Here is a 22,555-nt window from a genome sequence, read left to right as displayed (position 1 = left end):
TATGAACTATTTACAAATTCCATATGGACCATTTACAAGTTCCATATGGAGTATTGCCAAATTCATATGGAGTATTGCCAAATTCCATATGGATTATTCACAAATTCCATATGGATTATTGCCAAATTCCATATGGAATTTTAATTTTATTCCATATGGACAACCTACAGATCTCATGGACTAATTAGCATATTCCATGAGATTTTCCATACAGAGTACATACGGAATAAATAAAATTTCCATATGGATACACTGAAATCCAGAAGAGTGTTTCAACAAAAAAATGACCATATGGATATTTCTGTAAAAGTACGTATTGATTCCATATCCAATCCATGAGGAAAATTTTTTAAGAGAACATTTACCACTGAAAAGTGTGAGACTAGCAGATTTCCATATATTCATTATTATACTTCATTCAGCTGCGAGTCAAAAAGGGCTATACTCTCATATTATAATTTAATTGGTTAAATGTAGTTGAAGTAATACACAGTGCATCCTTCTCTGGCTCCTTGCTGGGCCCCTCCTTGTCTTCTATGGTTCTCTGTCCAGACACAATGTCATTGCAGCCAATGTATGTTAATAAGCTAGTAACTAAATTTTGATACATTGTTATGTTGAACCTTTCTGATGACTGAATTAAAGCATGTGACTAAACATTGTGTCAGTTAGGCATCATTCATATAACTGATACACCTGTAGAGATGCATCCCTTTCAGAACAGATGCTGCGTTTAATTTTTAACATTATTTGCAGAAAGAACCACCCGCCTCCCCTCCTTCCACTTTGTTGTTTATTTGAGACATTTCTTGCATAGCTTACCATTCCAGCTCTGTTCTAGGGACCCTTTGTCAAATAGGCCAATGTTATTTGCATGGATCAGACTCATCAAGTTTTGGTTATTAGTGTCCCTATATACCTCGCATCGGCCCCTTGTGGCAAAGATGGTCTGACAGTAAGAAATCTAGGATGGCAAATAGATGGACTGACAGTAAGAAATCTAGGATGGCAAAACAATGGACAGTAAGAAATCTAGGATGGCAAAAGTATGGACAGATTGTAAGAAATCTAGGATGGCAAAAGGATGGACAGATTGTAAGAAATCTAGGATGGCAAAAAGATGGAGAGACAGTAAGAAATCTAGGATGGCAAAAATATGGACAGACAGTAAGAAATTGATTACAATGTACAAATTCAAAAGTCCACTCTTGGTGGCAGAGAGTAAACTGTAACTCTGTCCAATAATTAGTAACAGTTCTATCCAAGGGAGATAACCTACTTGCTGACTTATCAGTGCAGGGCCGAGGGTTACTACAAACTTCATCCTCCGGTGCACAAACACAATGGCCAACACAAGAGAAAGATGAACATCTCCGTACAAGTTCCATAACCCCACCAAACACAAGGCGGAAGGCTTGATGAAGAACTGGGCTGGACATTCCCACCTATTGAAGAATAAAAATGTATAATATAAAGAAATTTGCGAAATTATAAAATGCATTTGATTAATTTTAATCAGTCACCAGTTCCATCTACTTCTGTTTGTTCAAGTACCAAACACTTCAGGTCCTGGATACTTTTCTTTTCAATAAATGATTTCAAATAAAACTAGATTACTGCTTTTTGAAAAGCTTTAAATCATTTCTAAAGATCTAGTTTTAATCCTATAATGTTATTTTGGTGACAGTCATACGTATAAACCAATCATATAATTTAATCAATTAAATGTATTCCTATAAACCAATCATATTATTTAACCAATGAAATGTATTCATATAAACCGATCTGGGTTCAAATTACATCATAAAATTTACATTTTGACTAAAACTGGCACTTTACAATACACAAAAACTGAGCTAATTAAAAATTTGGTTTAGTATATACAGGCCTCACTATAGAAAAAAATGTCATCAAAATTATGAATGTACATAATACTTTATCAATTGACCAACCTTATTCACAGCCCAAACTGCTATGTATATCAGTTCATGTGACACAACTGGTGTAATTTCAAAGGAAAATGTCTGGACAGCACCCTCGGACTTAACAATGGATGTACTGCTGACATGATAGAGTGTGGTTGCTTGTCCTGGAACCTAGAAATTAATCCAGATTAAAATTTCAGATCTGTTCGCAAAACTGTACCAAAGGTTTTTAGAACCCTTCTCAGTAAATAATAACAAGGATCCTGTGGAACATGAAGATGTCTTACCTTTTGAACAGCAAGCACTGCAATCGATGCAATGCTGGACCTAAAAATCATTCCCTAAGTTGGAAAGTCTGGGACTTAAGTCAGGAAATTAAAATAAAGCCTGCCTTGAATGTACATAATTATCAATAATAATCATAATAATAATAATAATAATAAATAAATAATAATAATAATATTAATAATAATATCAAAATACATAACTCTTGTTACCTTCTACATTTCTGTTTCAGTTATACTATATATAATTATTTCAAAGATCATTAAATGGTAAAAAAGATGGAATGCACATGTTTGGTTGTGACCTGTGCATTAACTTAAAAATCATTTCAATAATTTTAAGAATGTTTGCACTGCCATAAATATTTGCATGTTAATTTTGTCAGAATATATTGGATTGCTGAATAATATCTTAAATGTAAGTCAGGTCAATAATAATAATGTGAAGAGAACATGTCTCAGAGTTGTATATTTCTTACATTCTAACAGAAAGTGTTAGCTGTTTCTACTTGTCCAGTCATGTGCAGTAACTATTGTTAGAAACATGATTTAGATATAAATCATTATGTAAGCTATAATATTTGGTTCTCAATTATGTATGCTGAACTTGATCCACCCAATCACCAACAAAATAATATGTACAATTTTACGTTTGTCCTGATTCAGATAAGTTTTAAAATTATGAATGGATGGATTACTTATTCACTTTAATTAGTAAAGTATGATGCACAGCTTGCCATGCAGCAGTAATGACTAAGTGCTTATGCTGGAATTCTTCTTAATTTTTTAACTCCGGATACTTGATTTTATCTTTAATTTTTGCAATTTTTATTCATGATTTGTACATTGCAGTGATTATCTATAGTCAGATTTGGCGTATGTCATAGAGTCTATTGTAAGATGTTAAGAATGTAAAATTAAGTAGGATCTATAAATAGATGCATACATATGTGTTCGCAGTTACTAAAAATAGAATTATTAGTAAATATGTTTATCAGTTTGGGGTTTTTTCCCCATTGAAAAGATTATTCACGTGGCAGCAGTAAACTACCTTGAAAACCAATCATTTTAATCTAGAATGCTAAACACGAGTAAACACTTTACTTATGTCAAAGACAACAGTGCTAACTTCCTTTCCTGGGTCTACAGCCAAACAAATTGTATTATAAATATTTAATAACTGATTGTTGTAGAGTCCGCAGGTGTAAATCCTGATTGATTAGGTGAAATCAAATTATATTGAACCATATCATAATGCCAATAATTTGCAGATAAACTTTTCAAAATCATGGACAAAATATAAAGGAGTGATATTGAACAATAGTTTGAAACATTTGTTGTACATTTTAATATAATGGGACCACATCTGCTATTTTCAAGAATCTGGAAATCTTGAGGTATTAAGCAAAATGTTATAAATCTGACACAGTGGATACTTAATTAAACATGCAATTCATTTAAGTAACCTGGGATGCAGTAAGTCTGGACCACACAGTGACTTTGGATTGATTTAAACCAATAATAAAGCTTATACAAAATCTTTACTGATGTTGATGCAAGAGATAGTGGGTTGTGGCAATTCGTGTACATCTAGTTCAGCAAGTTGTCATTGTGTTATATTATCAATTTTCGTATTCTAGATTGTGTGAAAAATAAATAATTAAATATTTTAACTTTCTCTCCATTATCTGTAAATTAGCCCCATTTATAATCAATGAATCAAAAAATGTCTTCTTGGAATTTCTCTGGATCTCTTTAACAAGTTTTTGCCACCCCTTAGACTTAACAATTTAATTTCTCAGCCAAGCACTCATTGGGGGAATATTTAGATTGCTGTATTTAATTAATAATTTTATTTCTTTTTTGATGGCCGCCATGTATAGCCTATCGTGCTGAAAAATGGCGTTAAACCCCACAACAACAACAACAACAACTTCTTTTTTGATGATATAACAACAAGTGTGTGCTTCTGCAAGTGTTTCACTCTATTGTAATGCTGCTTTTCTTTTCTAATGAGATTTTCAATTTCATTGTGCATCCAGGGTAAGTCACATGGTATGGTTCAGTTATTCTCCTCAACAGACATCATGATACGAATGTACATGAGTGTGAGTGAAAGTGTGCAATGCATTGAATATATAATGGATAAGTGTCTGAAAAATATAAAAGTCACTCAAGCATAAAAAATCAGGTAAGAGTTATGTTGTTTTGGTATGGCTAAATAACTTTCCCAGTGATGTATGCAAATACCAATTTAATGTGTAGATGAAATAGGGGCCAATATTTTGACAGTGTGACCAATGAATAGCTACAAATATATTTCACTCTTATGTAAAAATACCTTTTGGTCTTGCTAAGCTACCATCAGTGAAATGCAAGCACATACTAGTTTTCATGTCTAGGTGCAGAAGGGTCTAACATACTGAAGGTTTGATAAAAATGGCTGAAATGACAATGAGGTCACAGTAACCAAGTTTTTGTATGAGTGAGTTAATCTTCTTATAATGCATCGACAAACCAATATTTATGTCTGTAGAAAAAATAAACACAAAAATTATGAACATGGCAAATCAATGGCCGAAAATAAAATTTTCTCGAACTGAAAATTAGGCTATAGTGGCCTACTTTGTTACTCTCACTGAGATGCATCAACATACCAATCTGGATGACATCAGGTGAAATAGGATTCAGTATACTAAGGGTGCAGGAAAAAAGGTTGAAAAAAAGTCACTCAGGAGTTAAAATAAGGCTGCACTGACCAAGTTTTGGCATGGGCAATTTACTACAGACAAACACCAATTTTCATGAATGAAGGTGAACAGAGTCCAGAGTATCGAGGGTGGGTCAAATAAATAGCTGAAAATATATTTCACAAAAATATAAAAGAAAGGTTACCTTGATGCCCTTTATCTGTGAATTTATTGCCAAACAATATACATGTACAATGAACTCATTCAGAAAATACTAATTAGTAAATTTCAATAGCTGACAGGAGATTGAAGAAGATGATTGATTTTAGTTCACTTTTTTATCTTCTTCAAGTAGGTCACCCTATGGCTACTTAATTATTAAAGGAACTTTGTGTGCTGAAAGAGTTCTACTAAGTGCCGAAAAAGTTGCATTAGGTTTTATTTAAGTTTCACTTAAACCACTGAATGGTTGATGTATCACTGTTACTGTGGAACACTTAAACAACTTAATGATTGATGTATCACTATTACTGCATGGGTACATAAACCACTTAATGAATAATGTATCATTGTTACTGCTGGGCACTTACGCCACCTAATGATTGATGCATCACTGTTACTGCTGGGTACATAAACCACTTAACGAATAATGTATCACTGTTACAGATGGACACTTAAACAACTTAATGAGTGATGTATCACTGTTACTGCTGGGTACATAAACCACTTAATGAATAACATATCACTGTTACTGCTGGGCACTTAAACAACTGAATGCTTGATGTATCACTGTTACTGCTGGGCACATAAACCACTTAATGACTAATGTATCACAGTTACTGCTGGGCACTTAAACAACTGAATGCTTGATGTATCACCGTTACTGCTGGGTACTTGAACCACTTAATGATTGATATATCACTTTTACTGCTGGGCACTTAAACTACTTAACGACTGATGTATCACTGTTACTGCTGGGCACTTAAACAACTGAATGCTTGATGTATCACCATTACTGCTGGGTACTTGAACCACTTAATGACTGATGTATCAGTTACTGCTGGGCATTTAAACAACTTAATGATTGATATATCACTTTTACTGCTGGGCACTTAAACCACTTAATGACTGATGTATCACTGTTACTGCTGGGCACTTAAACAACTGAATGCTTGATGTATCACCGTTACTGCTGGGTACTTGAACCACTTAATGACTGATGTATCAGTTACTGCTGGGCATTTAAACAACTTAATGATTGATGTATCACTGTTACTGCTGGGCACTTAAACAACTGAATGCTTGATATACCATTGTTACTGCTGGGCATATAAACCACTTAATGATTAATGTATCACAGTTACTGCTGGGCACTTAAACCACCTAATGATTGATATATTACTTTTACTGCTGGGCATTTAAACAACTTAATGATTGATGTATCACTGTTACTGCTGGACATTGATTACTATGAATACCTGATTTAAGTCTCGTCCCATGTATGTGCTCCCCACAGTGACATTGTAATAATCTATTCCTGAATGAACATCAGCAAAGCCAAGCCATGCAAGGTTCAACGTAAATACCCCCCATGTCATCCAGCTAGGACTCTGTCTTCTTTGGTCAGCAGCATGGTCAGTCTTTATAGCAAACATTCCTAGAATGGAGAAAACATAACTTTTTATGATAAGTGTCATAACTGAAGAAAGTCATTATTTACATAAAATATATTCAAAACATTCATTTTGTCATAGGGATTATCCTTTGAGATTAATAAAACTAAAACAAGCAAATACAATTGAAATTGTACTCTTTCATAGTTAGGTCACATAAGTTTACCATAATGAAATCTACAATCTCTTAAGACTCCTGTAAAGTTACTGGGCAAACATTTATATTATTGTATCAGCACCTTTATTTCATTTTTATATGTATGAAATTTTTTCAAATACAAAACTTCCCACACATGTTTTATGTATCAATTATTTATATTCACATAATATATTGAGTCTCTTTGAGGTCAGTGTCAAGGTCATTTGTGCATTTACTGAAGCTGACATAATAATGTGAGTGTACTATTTAAAGCAAATTTGAAAAGTTAATTATTTGTCGATTATTTATACTTTAACTTATCAGTCAAATTTTAATCCACATATTTGTATGTATACAGGATTTGCAAATTTTCAAGTCCTAACCTAACCTAACCACCAGCAGTTAGTGAGCTCCAAATGTGTAAAGATTGCCAACTCTGACGATTCAGTTTGTTAAATAAAAAACGGTTTTGATCCATGGCGCTGATTTCAAATTGACCAGGTGATATTAGGATTTCTTTGACATATGTTTTTGGAAGTAAAAGACACTTTCTCTGAGGATTAGCCACTTGAAAATATACAAGCAAAGTTGTCTTTGATTGTTTACATAATTATTGCAGGAGAACAATACATACTTTTTGGAAAGTAATTAAATGTAGCAAAATAAGTGTTCTCAAATCATTCTTTAAAGTTGGCTTTGTCAGAGATAGTTTAGATGCATGTGGCCAATTTCAAGGTGAATACTGAATAAAGTGAAAGTTAAAGCAGATATCTCGGTGGACACAACAACCCCCTCCCAGTAGAAAAGCAAAGAGCAAATTTATTGACAATAGAATATTTCACAGAAAGACTCAGTTTTACCTTGTTTACTCAATGGATTTGATACAAATCTGCTTGATCAATTCATCTTTCAGTGGAAATGTAGATAAAGAAAAATGTTATAATGTATTACAACCTGACTAAAATTAAGAAAACAAAGTTTTGTTCTTTCTTGTTTAATTTTTAAATTTCTTTTACCTAAACATCATTCTCACTTAATATCTAGCCATTTACAAAACCATCAATTTTTATTCATGTCTGTCTTTATTCTTCTAATAAAATTCCTTTTTTCTATGAAGATATCTACCTACCATTTACAAATATCTTGTTCACGACTTTAGCTTACAGGTATGCTATTTTATAAAATGCAAACTATGGAAACAAGAAAATGAAAATTTTGTATTTGTTAAATAAGCATACTGTGAATGCCTTCAAACTAACAATCAATGTCTTTGTTCTACTTCAGTTGTAATATTTTGTTGTCATATTGAGGGCAAGCTCAGATCCCCACCCCACCTGGGCAAGTTCAATTTTCCAGTCAGTTTGCCTTAAACAAGCCAACTTAAAACTTTTGTACAAAGCTCTCCGTGTGTGTGTGTGTGTGTGTGTGTGTGTGCATGTGTGTGTGTGTGTTGTTCATCCTTCAAGTTTAAACATGACCATGCCATCACTAACTGGTTTGGATTTTATGAGTACATTTGTGCTCTAACTATCTGTGGCACACTTGACAAAAGATGCTGTTAGGTTGGTCAACAAAAGATGTGCTGTAGTTCTGAGATGTATGATGCTTGCATTTCTGTGATGCTTCTGTAGTTCTCAGATTTATGCTGCTTGCATTTCTGTGCTGCCTCTGCAGTTCTGAGATTTATACTGCTCACATTTCTGTGCTGCCTCTGTATATCTGAGATTTATGATGCTTGTAACCTGTACAACCTCTGTAGTTCTGAGATTTATGCAGCTTGCATTTCTGCACTGCCTCTGCAGTTCTCCTCAGTTCAAAGTCTGAAGCTCCAGTATAGAACAGACCACAACAGATAAAGCAATACTGCATATGTGAGCTTTTCTCATGACTCAGGGTCAATGCTGAAGTGGTTAAAAGGATTACTTGTGGGAATGTTTAAAGTGTCAACTAGTTCATGTGGACAAATGATGCATTCTTGTACTCTTGTGGTAAAGTTCCTTAAGTCTACATTAAGTGTGTGTAATGTTCACTTCTCTCTCTTGATAACTTGCACACAGTGTGGTCCAAAAACATAGACTGGTCTATAAACGAGGGTGAGAGTTATTGAGGGACCACCCAATAGATCTGCCAGACATCCAGCAAATGTCGGAACTAGGCTGTTTAATGACTATATCCTCATTTTATATCCCCATTGAGAATAATAGCCAATAAAGTGCTTTTTCAAATAACGTTGCTTGTTATTTTGTATAAATCACATGTATTTTCAAAATGTCCAGCATCTGAAAGATTGTTAACAAACATCAAACCATGTGTACATGAAAATATTTGTGCATTGCATCACTGCGGTTTGTTTTGTTGATAAGTTTGGTTCCCTGAGTAGCATATAATAGTAGTGTGAAGCAAGGAGTCTATGAGGCATTTAACCAGACTAACTGGTGATACACCAAAAATCAAGATTCCTTTTTTTAAAAATAGCATCTTTTATTTTGTGAGATAATCATCTAAGTTTAAATTCAACTGTTGTATTGTTCAGTTAGTAAAATATTGATACAGCGATTTCATTGCAAGTGAAACGTCTTCTCATCCTTGAGGATATTACCATATGCTAATCCAGGAATTCTCTGAAACTTGTTTCCCCTACAATGGTCTTTATCTGTGATACAAAGTTGTTTATTTTATGAAGTATTAATCTTGCTTGGTTGCCTTGCTATCTTTGAACAGTTATGAATGAGTAGGTTAATTTAAGGTAGTTTAATGTCATTATGTGCACAATAACATTTATAACACTGTCTGATCGATCAACCGAAATGACTTCACCTGATATACAACCACAGCCGCTAGATCTTAAGCCGGCAGGATTTACACAACTTTTTATATTTCACCTTCTTTATTTGATTCAAAAGACATAATTAACATGTTAATACAAAGGAGGCCAGGTTTTAATTCATTGCATAAATACATTAAATACTTCCACTAGTCAAATATCAAAGCACGGTTGGCACTTAATTAGGTTCTCAGAGAAATGCTCAAAGACATAGCTTTAATGTTTAAATACAAGTGGGAGGACATTGTATTTATGATCATTAAGGAACTCAAAGACAGAACACAAATTTCACTTGATAAAAAATTATTAAATTGGAATTTATTAATTAAAGTACTGCCTTCGCTAGGTTTAAGTGATGTTTTCATTGATAGAAATTTCCTTGAATATTGTTAATTATGATCTAATAAGAATGTTGTTTGAAATGAAATTGTAACAAATGATATGGTTTCTTATTAAAAGTTGATAATTTCATAATGCTGGTTAGAATTTCCAGATTTTATCTACCATTTTAGATGATAAAACGAGTCATATATCAAAGTTTCAGTGACCGATTGTGATTTCGATTTTCTTAAAGTTCAACAAATAGGGTCCAATTTTTGTAATTTTCTGGTTACAAAAATGGGAACCATGCCTGACCATGTATTGTAAGCAGGTTTGTGAGTCATCAGGGTGTGAGTTATTGAGGGAGTGGTATATAAGCTTAATACTACTGCTTGTATAGCATCTCCTCTAGGTGCATTGACATTTGACAGTCGGTCAACTGTTTTCTCAGATTCCATCGGCACTGGAGGATCAGCAAATGCTATGCTGATTTTCACTTGGGGCAGTCAATCACTTGCCTGTTCAATGACAGATGATTGTTGATTGAGGATGTTGTAGAAATGTTCTGCCATCTTTTGAAGTATCTCTTCTTTGTCAGTGAGCAGCACAGTGCTGTCAGCACTCAATATTGGAGATGTTGATTGTTTTGAAGTAGCATAGATGTCTTTCATGTTATTCCTGTCTGCACAGGAGTGGATCTCATCTTCCTTATTGCTCAGTCACAAGTCTTGCAACTCTCTCAGTTTGAATTGGACAGTCCTCATGATGTTGTTGAAGGCTGCCTTCCTTGATGACAAAGTGCTGCCTTTTACACAGGCCTTTTCTAGCTGATGTTTCTCACTTAGAAGTCTCTGTATTGCAGCATCATTCACATTAAACCAATCTTGATGCTTACTTATGGTGGACCTGGAATTTTTGATGCAGCTGAATACACAGAGTCTCTGAAGGATGCTCAGTTTTCCTTGACATTATCATAGTTCATATCAACTGTTTCAAGTTGGCTGCACAGTTCTTCAACAAATGCCTGTTTCAGATACTCCTGATTAAATTTGGAGACATTATGCTTTTTGGGTTCATCTTGATTTGTGGTTGTCTGGTAGGTTGAATCTGAACAGTAAGCTTGGAGGTTATGAGCCTGTGATAAAAAGTCCAATGTTTTGTATTTTTCATGGCCCCCATCACTAAGAGATAACCTCTAAGTGATGAAGGCGATGAAAAATACAAAACATTGGACTTATCACAGGCTCATAACCTCCAAGCTTGCTATTCTGTGATCCGTCCAGTGTTTTGCATTTGTCATTGCGATCATGACTCGGAGGTTATGAGCATGTGATCAGTCCAATGTTATGTATTTCTCATTGTCATCATCACTTGAAGGTTATTAGCCTGTCATCAGTCCAGTGTTATGTATTTCTCATGGCCATCATGACTTGGAGGTTATAAGCCTGTCATCAGTCCAGTGTTATGTATTTCTCATGGCCATCATCACTTGGAGGTTATTAGCCTGTCATCCGTCCAGTGTTATGTATTTCTCATGGCCATCATCACTTGGAGGTTATAAGCTTGTGATCAGACTAGTGTTATGTATTTCTCATGGCCATCATCACTTGGAGGTTATTAGCCTGTCATCCGTCCAGTGTTACGTATTTCTCATGGCCATCATCACTTGGAGGTTATTAGCCTGTCATCAGTCCAGTGTTATGTATTTCTCATGGCCATCATCACTTGGAGGTTATTAGCCTGTCATCAGTCCAGTGTTATGTATTTCTCATGGCCATCATCACTTGGAGGTTATTAGCCTGTCATCTGTCCAGTGTTATGTATTTCTCATGGCCATCATCACTTGGAGGTTATTAGCCTGTCATCCATCCAGTGTTATGTATTTCTCATGGCCATCATCACTTGGAGGTTATTAGCCTGTCATCAGTGCAGTGTTATGTATTTCTCATGGCCATCATCACTTGGAGGTTATTAGCCTGTCATCTGTCCAGTGTTACGTATTTCTCATGGCCATCATCACTTGGAGGTTATTAGCCTGTCATCCATCCAGTGTTATGTATTTCTCATGGCGATCATCACTTGGAGGTTATTAGCCTGTCATCAGTGCAGTGTTATGTATTTCTCATGGCCATCATCACTTGGAGGTTATTAGCCTGTCACCCGTCCAGTGTTATGTATTTCTCATGGCCATCATCACTTGGAGGTTATTAGCCTGTCATCAGTCCAGTGTTATGTATTTCTCATGGCCATCATCACTTGGAGGTTATTAGCCTGTCATCAGTCCAGTGTTATGTATTTCTCATGGCCATCATCACTTGGAGGTTATTAGCCTGTCATCAGTCCAGTGTTATGTATTTCTCATGGCCATCATCACTTGGAGGTTATTAGCCTGTCATCTGTCCAGTGTTATGTATTTCTCATGGCCATCATCACTTGGAGGTTATTAGCCTGTCATCCGTCCAGTGTTATGTATTTCTCATGGCCATCATCACTTGGACGTTATTAGCCTGTCATCAGTCCAGTGTTATGTATTTCTCATGGCCATCATCACTTGGAGGTTATTAGCCTGTCATCAGTCCAGTGTTATGTATTTCTCATGGCCATCATCACTTGGAGGTTATTAGCCTGTCATCAGTCCAGTGTTATGTATTTCTCATGGCCATCATCACTTGGAGGTTATTAGCCTGTCATCTGTCCAGTGTTATGTATTTCTCATGGCCATCATCACTTGGAGGTTATTAGCCTGTCATCAGTGCAGTGTTATGTATTTCTCATGGCCATCATCACTTGGAGGTTATTAGCCTGTCATCTGTCCAGTGTTACGTATTTCTCATGGCCATCATCACTTGGAGGTTATTAGCCTGTCATCCATCCAGTGTTATGTATTTCTCATGGCGATCATCACTTGGAGGTTATTAGCCTGTCATCAGTGCAGTGTTATGTATTTCTCATGGCCATCATCACTTGGAGGTTATTAGCCTGTCATCCGTCCAGTGTTATGTATTTCTCATGGCCATCATCACTTGGACGTTATTAGCCTGTCATCTGTCCAGTGTTATGTATTTCTCATGGCCATCATCACTTGGAGGTTATTAGCCTGTCATCTGTCCAGTGTTATGTATTTCTCATGGCCATCATCACTTGGAGGTTATTAGCCTGTCATCCGTCCAGTGTTATGTATTTCTCATGGCCATCATCACTTGGACGTTATTAGCCTGTCATCCATCCAGTGTTATGTATTTCTCATGGCCATCATCACTTGGAGGTTATTAGCCTGTCATCAGTCCAGTGTTATGTATTTCTCATGGCCATCATCACTTGGAGGTTATTAGCCTGTCATCCGTCCAGTGTTATGTATTTCTCATGGCCATCATCACTTGGAGGTTATTAGCCTGTCGTCCGTCCAGTGTTATGTATTTCTCATGGCCATCATCACTTGGAGGTTATTAGCTTGTGCTCAGTCCAATGTTATGTATTTCTCATGGCCATCATCACTTGGAGGTTATTAGCTTGTCATCAGTCCAATGTTATGTATTTCTCATGGCCATCATCACTTGGAGGTTATTAGCCTGTCATCAGTCCAGTGTTATGTATTTCTCATGGCCATCATCACTTGGAGGTTATTAGCCTGTCATCTGTCCAGTGTTATGTATTTCTCATGGCCATCATCACTTGGAGGTTATTAGCCTGTCATCCATCCAGTGTTATGTATTTCTCATGGCCATCATCACTTGGACGTTATTAGCCTGTCATCAGTGCAGTGTTATGTATTTCTCATGGCCATCATCACTTGGAGGTTATTAGCCTGTCATCTGTCCAGTGTTACGTATTTCTCATGGCCATCATCACTTAGAGGTTATTAGCCTGTCATCCGTCCAGTGTTATGTATTTCTCATGGCCATCATCACTTGGAGGTTATTAGCCTGTCATCAGTGCAGTGTTATGTATTTCTCATGGCCATCATCACTTGGAGGTTATTAGCCTGTCATCCATCCAGTGTTATGTATTTCTCATGGCCATCATCACTTGGACGTTATTAGCCTGTCATCAGTCCAGTGTTATGTATTTCTCATGGCCATCATCACTTGGAGGTTATTAGCCTGTCATCAGTCCAGTGTTATGTATTTCTCATGGCCATCATCACTTGGAGGTTATTAGCCTGTCATCAGTCCAGTGTTATGTATTTCTCATGGCCATCATCACTTGGAGGTTATTAGCCTGTTATCCGTCCAGTGTTATGTATTTCTCATGGCCATCATCACTTGGAGGTTATTAGCCTGTCATCAGTCCAGTGTTATGTATTTTTCATGGCCATCATCACTTGGACATCCTGCCTGTCTCGTATCTTGACATAGTAAATGAAATGCCTCTCCTCTATTGTGGGTTTTCATCCAAGACATCTTGTTTGCAGCCTGCTTGAAAACTGTTGGTGATGAGAAGGATGTCAGGTCATGATATGCCTGCTACAATAACAGTAGATGGTACTATCTGTGACCCAGAGGGGACAGATACTCCTGGTTTTGTCTGTAAAGTCCTTTCTGGTGGGTCAGGTTGCTGAGCAAAATATGATCATCCCTCAGCTACGAATTTATAGTAGATGGAAAGAGCTGTGTGAACAGCTCATGGCATCGTCTCAGTTGAAATAGGAACTAATGGCCACCCACTGCATCTTGTCTCCAGAGGTCTCATCATGGTCATCCCAATGAATTGAGACAAAAGCCTAGGTGAGAGAGTGAGTGTCATTGCACAACTTTCTCCGGCTTAAGTCAAAGTCACACACAAGTCATGTCATGCAACTATCATCAGCAATTATGCATCCACCATGTCCAACCCAGATGAGATCATGATACAAATGTGATGAAGATCTGGAGTCTCTTATCCCAGAAGTACCAAATGCAGACTAACTCATCATCCTTACAGTAACTTCAGAGTTGGCACATATCATCAGAAATGGCCAAGTGTCACTGGCAAAAATGGCTTTTGATAAATACAACAACAATGGACTACTCCTACTGATGAAATGTACTGAACACACACATACACATACACACACACACATATGCATTCCCACCCATCCCACACACAATAAACATACCCATGGTTGGAGGTGTGGAATCCATTAGAATACTTGGAGTTGTGCTCTTTGTACACAGTCCTGCCCCATTACAACACCAAACAGTGACATAGTATCTATTACCATCATTCAGATCCAGGTCTGTAAATATGTAATCTCGCACAATTCCATTCAGCTGTCATTGAAAAGAGGAAAATGATGCTGTAATATGATTAAGTAATATACCACAAAATATAGTGTCTTACCCAAAAAATATATAGTGTCTTACCCACAAAACATGACATCTTACCAACAAAATAGTGTCTTACCCAAAAACATGACATCTTACCCACAAAAAATATATGGTGTCTTGCCCACAAAACATGACATCTTACCCACAAAATATAGTCTTACCCACAAAACATGACATCTTACCCTCAAAATACAGTCTTACCCATCAAACATGACATCTTATCCACAAACTATAAGGTGTCTTACCCACAAAACATACCATTTAACTTCGTTCATAAATTAAGTATTAAAATCACTGCCCATTTTATAATCTCTATAAACCAATGTTTCCTTCTATGTTATAACTTTTCTTGCTTCCTTTCCTATACCTGTTTTGTACAATAAAACATTTGATAAAAATATGGCCACCATGTTAATTTTCAGGAAGAAATGTCAGATAAAATCTATGATAAGATAAATACAAGATAAACCAAAAAGATGATTACCATATCTGCCAGCCTATAAGACAATACTTTCTGACCAGAAAAATGGCCTCGTCTTATACTCAGCATTAACTTAAATATGGATGAAGGATGGAAAATTTGCCAAATTTACTCATTTAACTTATACTCAGCATTGACTTAAATATGGATGAAAGATGGAAAATGTTCCAAATTTACTCATTTGACGTATACTCCGCATTGACTTATAGTACAGCAAATATGTCTCATTATATAATAAGAAAAATGAAACCATTGTTTCTCTGAGAATAATGATCCAATCATAATACCTTAGGAGAACTACTAATACCAGCCCTCCCAGAAACCACTTTTAGCTAAATGTAGCTAAAAGTTGTCCGCCAACTTAGATGGTAGTTGGGTAGAGTAATCTCCCCTTACATATAAGGCCTGACAGCAAAATACATGAACCTGTCAGTTACTACTGGAGTGGAAGGCAGTATCTGTGGATGCAACTTTGTGGAGGCTGTGAGGGTGTATGTGTATTATGATTGGGTAAGTATTCTCAAAGAAACATATTTTACCAGGAAAAATTGTTTTCTTCTTTAAATATGCTACTCAATTATGATACCTTTGAAGAATAGGCAGAGGTGGAGAGAGGTACATCCTCTTATCCCAGAGATACCATCTCTAACCCCCTAAGGTATGTCAGACAGCTTCTAGGTAACCTGACTGGAGGGGACTCCATCTGTTGGGGTGCAGCTTCAAATAGTGAAAACTTGTGAAAACATGGCTTAAAAAACTGTGAATTGACCTGATCAGCTCCAGATACTGGTTCCACCAGATAAAACTGGGCCCTTTGGGATGACAGATTTTGGAGATAAAAGCTCGGGAATGTGGGCTCCCATATACATCCCACAGCTAGAAAGATGTTGACTAGAGAACAGTTCTGGTAGAATGTGGGGTTTATTTCTCAATATGCAGAGAGAATACCCCACTTAATCCAAGACATGACAGTCTGTGTTGATATATCCTCCTATTGTTCTTGAGATCTTCCTCAATGCAGCAGCTCTGCTCTATGAAGGTGCCACTTCAAAGCCTGAACTGCATTGTGTAGGTGGTCTTATTGAGCTGATGTTTCCAGACTGGACAGGGATTTGTGGTGAAAGTCTGGTTACCTGTGAAAGGCAGCCTGTTCTTTGCAATGAAAGAGGATGCCATCACAAGTGAGACTAATTGGTCTTATCAGAACAGCATCTAATTCGGGTCTGATGATAGAGCATGTATTAACTAATTCTGCCCTCTATAAATAATGCCATGAGGAAGCAGGTCTGGTATGAAAGGAGTGCTAGTGATATGACTGACAGCAGTTCAAAAGTTTGTATTGTTCAGCCAGGTTAATGCCCAAGACAGGTTATGCTTAGGGCACAGGGCTAATGTTGGTGACAGTGAATACTCAAAGATGGACAGAAGGTCAGATAAGTCCTTCTTTTGTCCGATATCTTGTCTTCCGTGGTGATGAAAGGTCTCAACGATCATGGAGTACTAACCTTTTATCATACTCACTACCAGCTCTCTCTCTTTGAAGAGCCAGAGGAAGTTGGATATTGTGGCTAGGGAGGTATGATGCGTTCATTTATGCATCACTAAGTGAAAACGTACCATTTGCCTTCGTATGTTTTCAGAGTGGAGGGCATTCTTGCCAGTGTGATTCTTTCCAAGACTGGTTGTGAGAATTATTTATTTCTGAGGGCAAGTGTAATATAATCCAGACATGCAGGTACAGTAGCTATAGATAGGAATGAAAACAACTGTCATCATGGGTGTTTCAGTAGATGAGGGAAAATCTGAATTTTCAGAGTTTCCATTGCAAGATTGATGAGGTCATTGATCCACAACTTCTCCCATTAGAGTGATGCAATGATTATAAGTTGACATTCTGATTCTCTTGCTTTCTGTATCACTTTGGCAGATGTGTTGGACAGTTGGCGTATGCATCCAGACCATTCCAATCAATCTAGAGCATCAACTGACCAGGCCTTTTGAATCTGGGACAGGAGATGCAAAATTTGAGGTTGAGAATCCACCTTGTCACAAACAGGTCCACCAATGGTCAGTCCCATCAGGTGAGTGATAACTGATGGATGAAGAGGTCATTCCATCTGTATTAGTTGGTTGTTTCCGGGCAAAGGTTCAGTTAATAGGTTAGACGTCTCAGTATGTGGCATGTTTGTATATGGACTTGTTGATGACAAGATCACTTTAGAAAGTCCCAGACCTAGATGCAAGAGTCTTGGGACTTGGATCCTCCTTTTAGTTTGAGATAAGTCACCACTGTAGAGTTGCTTTACAGAATGAAAACTCCCTTACCATTTAAATATTCCTGCCACCAGTGAAAGGCTTTCACAATGGCTTTTATCTCCAGAACATTGATATGGCATTTCTGGGAAGACCATGAACTGCTGGCTTCCCAAACGAAGGGTAGTAGGTCACACAGGGCTCCTCAGCCTTCCACAATTGCAGAGGTATGCCTGCCTTGAACAAAGTTAGGATGGCCCAATTCCACAGATGGTTCCTCAACTGCCGAATGAGTATCTGGAGCTGGTACATGGGTTAGACTGGTCTCTGAACATGTCTGCAAAAGTTGGGCTCAACATACTGGAAGCTAAGCTGTTAGTGATTGAGCTGGTAAATTATATTGCTGATTCAGCCTTTCATGATTCCTAGTATATGGCCAAGGCAGGTCACTGTTTCACAATAGGAAGAGTCAAACCACAAGGAGGCATAGTAGATAGGAGTTGCCAATAATAATGTTGGAATTGCCATTAATGCTGAGTCCTGTGGTGGTGACTGGGGATCCAGAGCTGTTTCTGAGAGTGTCAATGTACAGTGCTAAATGGCTGAAGGGTAAGACTTATCTCCTTTGCCTGCCAGAAATTCTCATACTGAGGAAAGGTCAGCATGCAGACTGGTGATGTCTTGTCCTTAGCTGTGCATGTCTGCACTTTGCCCATAGTTCTAATCTGTAAGACAACTAGAGCAAAATGTATCAAACTGTAGCCATGCAACTGTCTTTAGAACACATGTCAGCACAGAGCTAAATTTTACAAAGTTGATCCAGAATTGATAACAGACAGTCTAATAAAGCAATGAAGCATACAGGTAAAATGTAATGACAATACCACCTATTGGAAGAAGCATAAATCTATGGATCTGCACCCATGTTGTTTGAATACAGAGTAATACCAAATGATGGTTACCTGGAAAATAGTGATAGTAGACATTCTTAATTACAATACAGGTAGTAGGAAAGGTCAATGATGGCAGGTACAGGTAGAATCATTAAGGCATGGCATTCCATGGCTAAGGATGCCATGATAAAGGAAACTCACCTGTATGTACCAGTAACGATGGAATTATACATATATAAAGAGTTTACTTTAGGGCATAATGACATGCACACATATAAATGTTGTAGTCCGAACCTGTCTTGTGAAATCGCATAGGCTACCTGTACAAGTGACTAAGTGCTCATTAAATATGATGGAATGCATATGCAGATAACAACACTGAAATGTTGCACATAGAAACATGCATTAGCAAGATGAAACTGAGGAAAATGTGTATAGAATGCCAACCTGCACTGTTCCGACAAGAGCAGAAGCAATACAGAAATGTACACAAGTGTCTATTACATGTAAAGCCTTCACATAAAATGGAACTGAGGCACTGTTATCGATACTTTCAAAGTAGTGCAACAATATCCATATTGAGGCAATTACCTTTAGGAAAAAAGCCCACAGCCTACCTGTACAAGTAAAGTCACTGAAGATAGTGCCCTGGCATTGGAATAGAAACTCACTGGTATGTACCCATTCATAATGGAATTACACATATATTAGGAGTTTTTATAAGTGCTAGAGACTTGCACATACATAAAATAATTATGGCCCAAACTTAATGTGAAGTCGTTTAGGCTCCCCATGAAAGTACCTAAACTTGTGATGACGACAAAGTGTTAGCAAATTGTAAAAACAGAACTTTGGTCAGCATAGGAAGAGAAAAAACTGGAAATATAGCTGGAGTATACTTTCCTTAGAAGTGAAAATCTCCTCCAACTTAAATCATATATCTTCTACATAGATTCTGGCTTTTGTGAGGTCTCTCTTGAAGTCAGTATGCTTCTTGACAGGAGTGGAAATATAAACTGACAGGTTCATGTATTTTGCCACCGATCCTTATACCTAACAGGAAATCACTCTGCCCATCTACCATCTAGGTTGGCAGACAATTTTCAGCTCCCTTAAGTTAAAAGTAGTGTCTGGAAAGGCTGAATTTGTGAAGTAATAGTAGTTCTAACTATCTAACTGCCATCAAGGTGGGCAGAAACTTTTTGCTATTTAGCTAAAAAGTTTTAATCTGGGAGGGCTGGATTTGCAAGGTAGTAGTAGTTCTCCTAAGGTATTATGATTGAGTAACATATTAAAAGGAGAAACAAGAAAAGCTTTGTTATTAAAGTTTAATGACCAGCTAAGTCTGGTCTGAGGTACATACTAATCAAGGGATCCCTATGACTTGCTTGCCTTTGTACCCAAGGTAGGAATGCCTTGTTAATACAGTAAATTAAAAATTAAAATACCAGTAAAATCATATGAAAATCTTCATGGCGGCAAATTAATACAAGAAGTAAAAAGCACAACACTTACAATAAACTCTGTAATCAGGTACTGTCAAACAAGAAATCTGGCTAAAAATAAAGGTTTACAGCAAATATCAGCATATATTTTTGAAGCCTTATGAAAGATGCATTTCACAAAGAACATCCCTGGGCATTAATAGATTAATGGTGTTGTTGTTGTTGTTGCTGTAGGGTTTAACACCATTTTTCAGCACACGATAGGCTATACATCCGGCTAGTATTAATGGTGGAGGAAGGAACCTAGGGAATCCCTGGAAAGAACCACCGACCCTCGAGAAGCTACTGGGAAGCTTTCTCACATACCCACATTGGCCAAATCCGATACTCAAACCCACGCAGACAGAGGTGAGATGGTAGTGATCTGTAACGGAGAGCGCTTTAGACCACTCGGCCACTTGGGGCCCATGATTTATCGTTTCATGTTCAATTTCAGCTGGTCTAATTGCTTTGGTCATCCACTGACACCTGGAGTTTTTTTCCTAATTCTCCTGTTTTCTGTACCTCAAAAGATCATGCATTGCCAGAATACAAGTCATCAAGACCACAAGATCTCGATCTCTCTCTCTCTGTGCAAAACTCATTCTAGATGTGTATTATGAAGTTTGAAACATTTGTTATAAAATTTATGTATAACATATAGAGTTAAAAATTTTTTATTGATTATCCATGTGAAAACAAGCGTAATATAAATTTGTATGTGACGTTTCAGAGATGGAACTTACAGGAATGGAAGAGTGGTTAAAGTCTCCACCCACATGGGATTCTATGGACACGTATTGTTTATCGATAAATGATTCATCATCGTAGACTCCCCATTCCACCATCAGTGTTGTCCGTGTGATCAGTGTGTTGAGCAACATGCTGCCAGTTGGACCCAGGGTTGCTTCTTTAGTGAAGACTGGTGGAGTATTGTCAACCATAAAACCATTTGATGTTGCTTCTGCATAGAGCCCTGTAAAAGTATAGTCAAACCCAGTGTATAATGATCATAGACCTGATGCAAATGGCCTTCCCTGACTGATGTGTGTTAAATACTGGATTACACCATACAGAAGAACACCATTAATTTGCAAAGCACTACCAGATCCAAAGGAAGTTGAAACCTAAATCTCAGAAAAACAAAAGCACTTGCATAACTGGTTAAAGTGGCAAAGATTTTTATATATTAATAGGTGTACCAAACACATTCTGAGAAATTGTGCTTAAAAGGTTTTCACTAATAAAAGTATATACACAGAAGAGAAATGATAAATTTCACATGGATATGGGTGTTGAGTAACTGTACCAATAATGACCGCAATCAAGTCACTCAAAATCCCAAAAGTAACATGAAAAAAAAAATGTAATGAAAAATATAAAAATCACTTCAGCTTCATTAAGTGCCAATAAAACCATCTACTTAATACATACAGGCAATAAGATTATAGGCACATACAAACAGACATATCAAATTAATTTTGCTAAAATCACAAAGCTTTTTTGTAACTGTGCACTTTTTTTCTTAAAAAGTCTAAATCCACTCCATATATGGAGTAACTATCAGAACCTGTGAGATATTACTCTATGTTCAAAAGTGACAGCGATTTTTGAAAATTAATTTGTTTGATCTCTATCATTCTTTTCACAGCAAGGAGTACAACATACTGCTGACTTCATATGATCATTAAAACAAAAGCATTGCTTGAATTTCAAAAGAAACTGGTACAAGAATGCAACAGTAGATTTTGATAAAATAGCACTTAAACAAAAACTTGATATTTAGATTCATTCTGCAAAATACAGTTTACAAGGCAATGACATTATGTATTTAATATCATCTCATATTTGATATGGCATTATTTATTATAGGATTAAATGATGATGGTTGGGTATTTATCAAGGTGTAAAATATTCCATATCAGTATCATGTGACCATTTACAGCCAATTGTATTGCAGAAAATTGGAATTATCATATTTGATATGGCATTATTTATTAAAGAATTAAATAACCTTGGTTGGGTATTTATCGATGTGTACAAAATTCCAGATCAGTATCATGTGACCGTTTACAGCCAATCGTATTGCAGAAAATTGGAATTATCATATTTGATATGGCATTATTTAGTAAATGTTAATAATCATCAGAATGGTCATGTTTTATTTCAATATAAAAAAGTAAGCAAATTTCTCCCAAAAGATGATGCATTCAATAAGCGTTAGTGCAATTCTGTGGCTGTATTAGACATCAAATTGGCACCATTTTCGTTTAGGACCAACA

The 22,555-nt window shown here is 36.7% G+C and overlaps 1 protein-coding gene across 1 annotated transcript in view; it reads right to left on the bottom strand.

Annotated features, from left to right (window-relative positions):
• LOC149790377 (uncharacterized) overlaps positions 1 to 22,555 on the bottom strand; it is a 280,245-nt gene that overhangs the window by 46,185 nt on the left and 211,505 nt on the right. Inside the window, exons 40-44 of the mRNA XM_089972426.1 lie at positions 21,020 to 21,249; positions 14,952 to 15,105; positions 6,378 to 6,556; positions 1,953 to 2,096; positions 1,280 to 1,445 (exon numbers count right to left, since the gene is read on the bottom strand). Of these exons, the coding sequence (XP_089828552.1) occupies positions 1,280 to 1,445; positions 1,953 to 2,096; positions 6,378 to 6,556; positions 14,952 to 15,105; positions 21,020 to 21,249 (873 nt within the window). The remainder of the gene's footprint in view (positions 1 to 1,279; positions 1,446 to 1,952; positions 2,097 to 6,377; positions 6,557 to 14,951; positions 15,106 to 21,019; positions 21,250 to 22,555) is intronic.

The sequence above is a fragment of the Sinohyriopsis cumingii genome, chromosome 10, assembly GCF_028554795.1.
Source record: "Sinohyriopsis cumingii isolate HCF-2022 chromosome 10, ASM2855479v2, whole genome shotgun sequence".
In the NCBI taxonomy this organism is placed as follows: domain Eukaryota; kingdom Metazoa; phylum Mollusca; class Bivalvia; order Unionida; family Unionidae; genus Sinohyriopsis; species Sinohyriopsis cumingii.
Note: the sequence above shows the minus strand (reverse complement) of the source record. Positions and strands in the feature narration are given on the sequence as shown.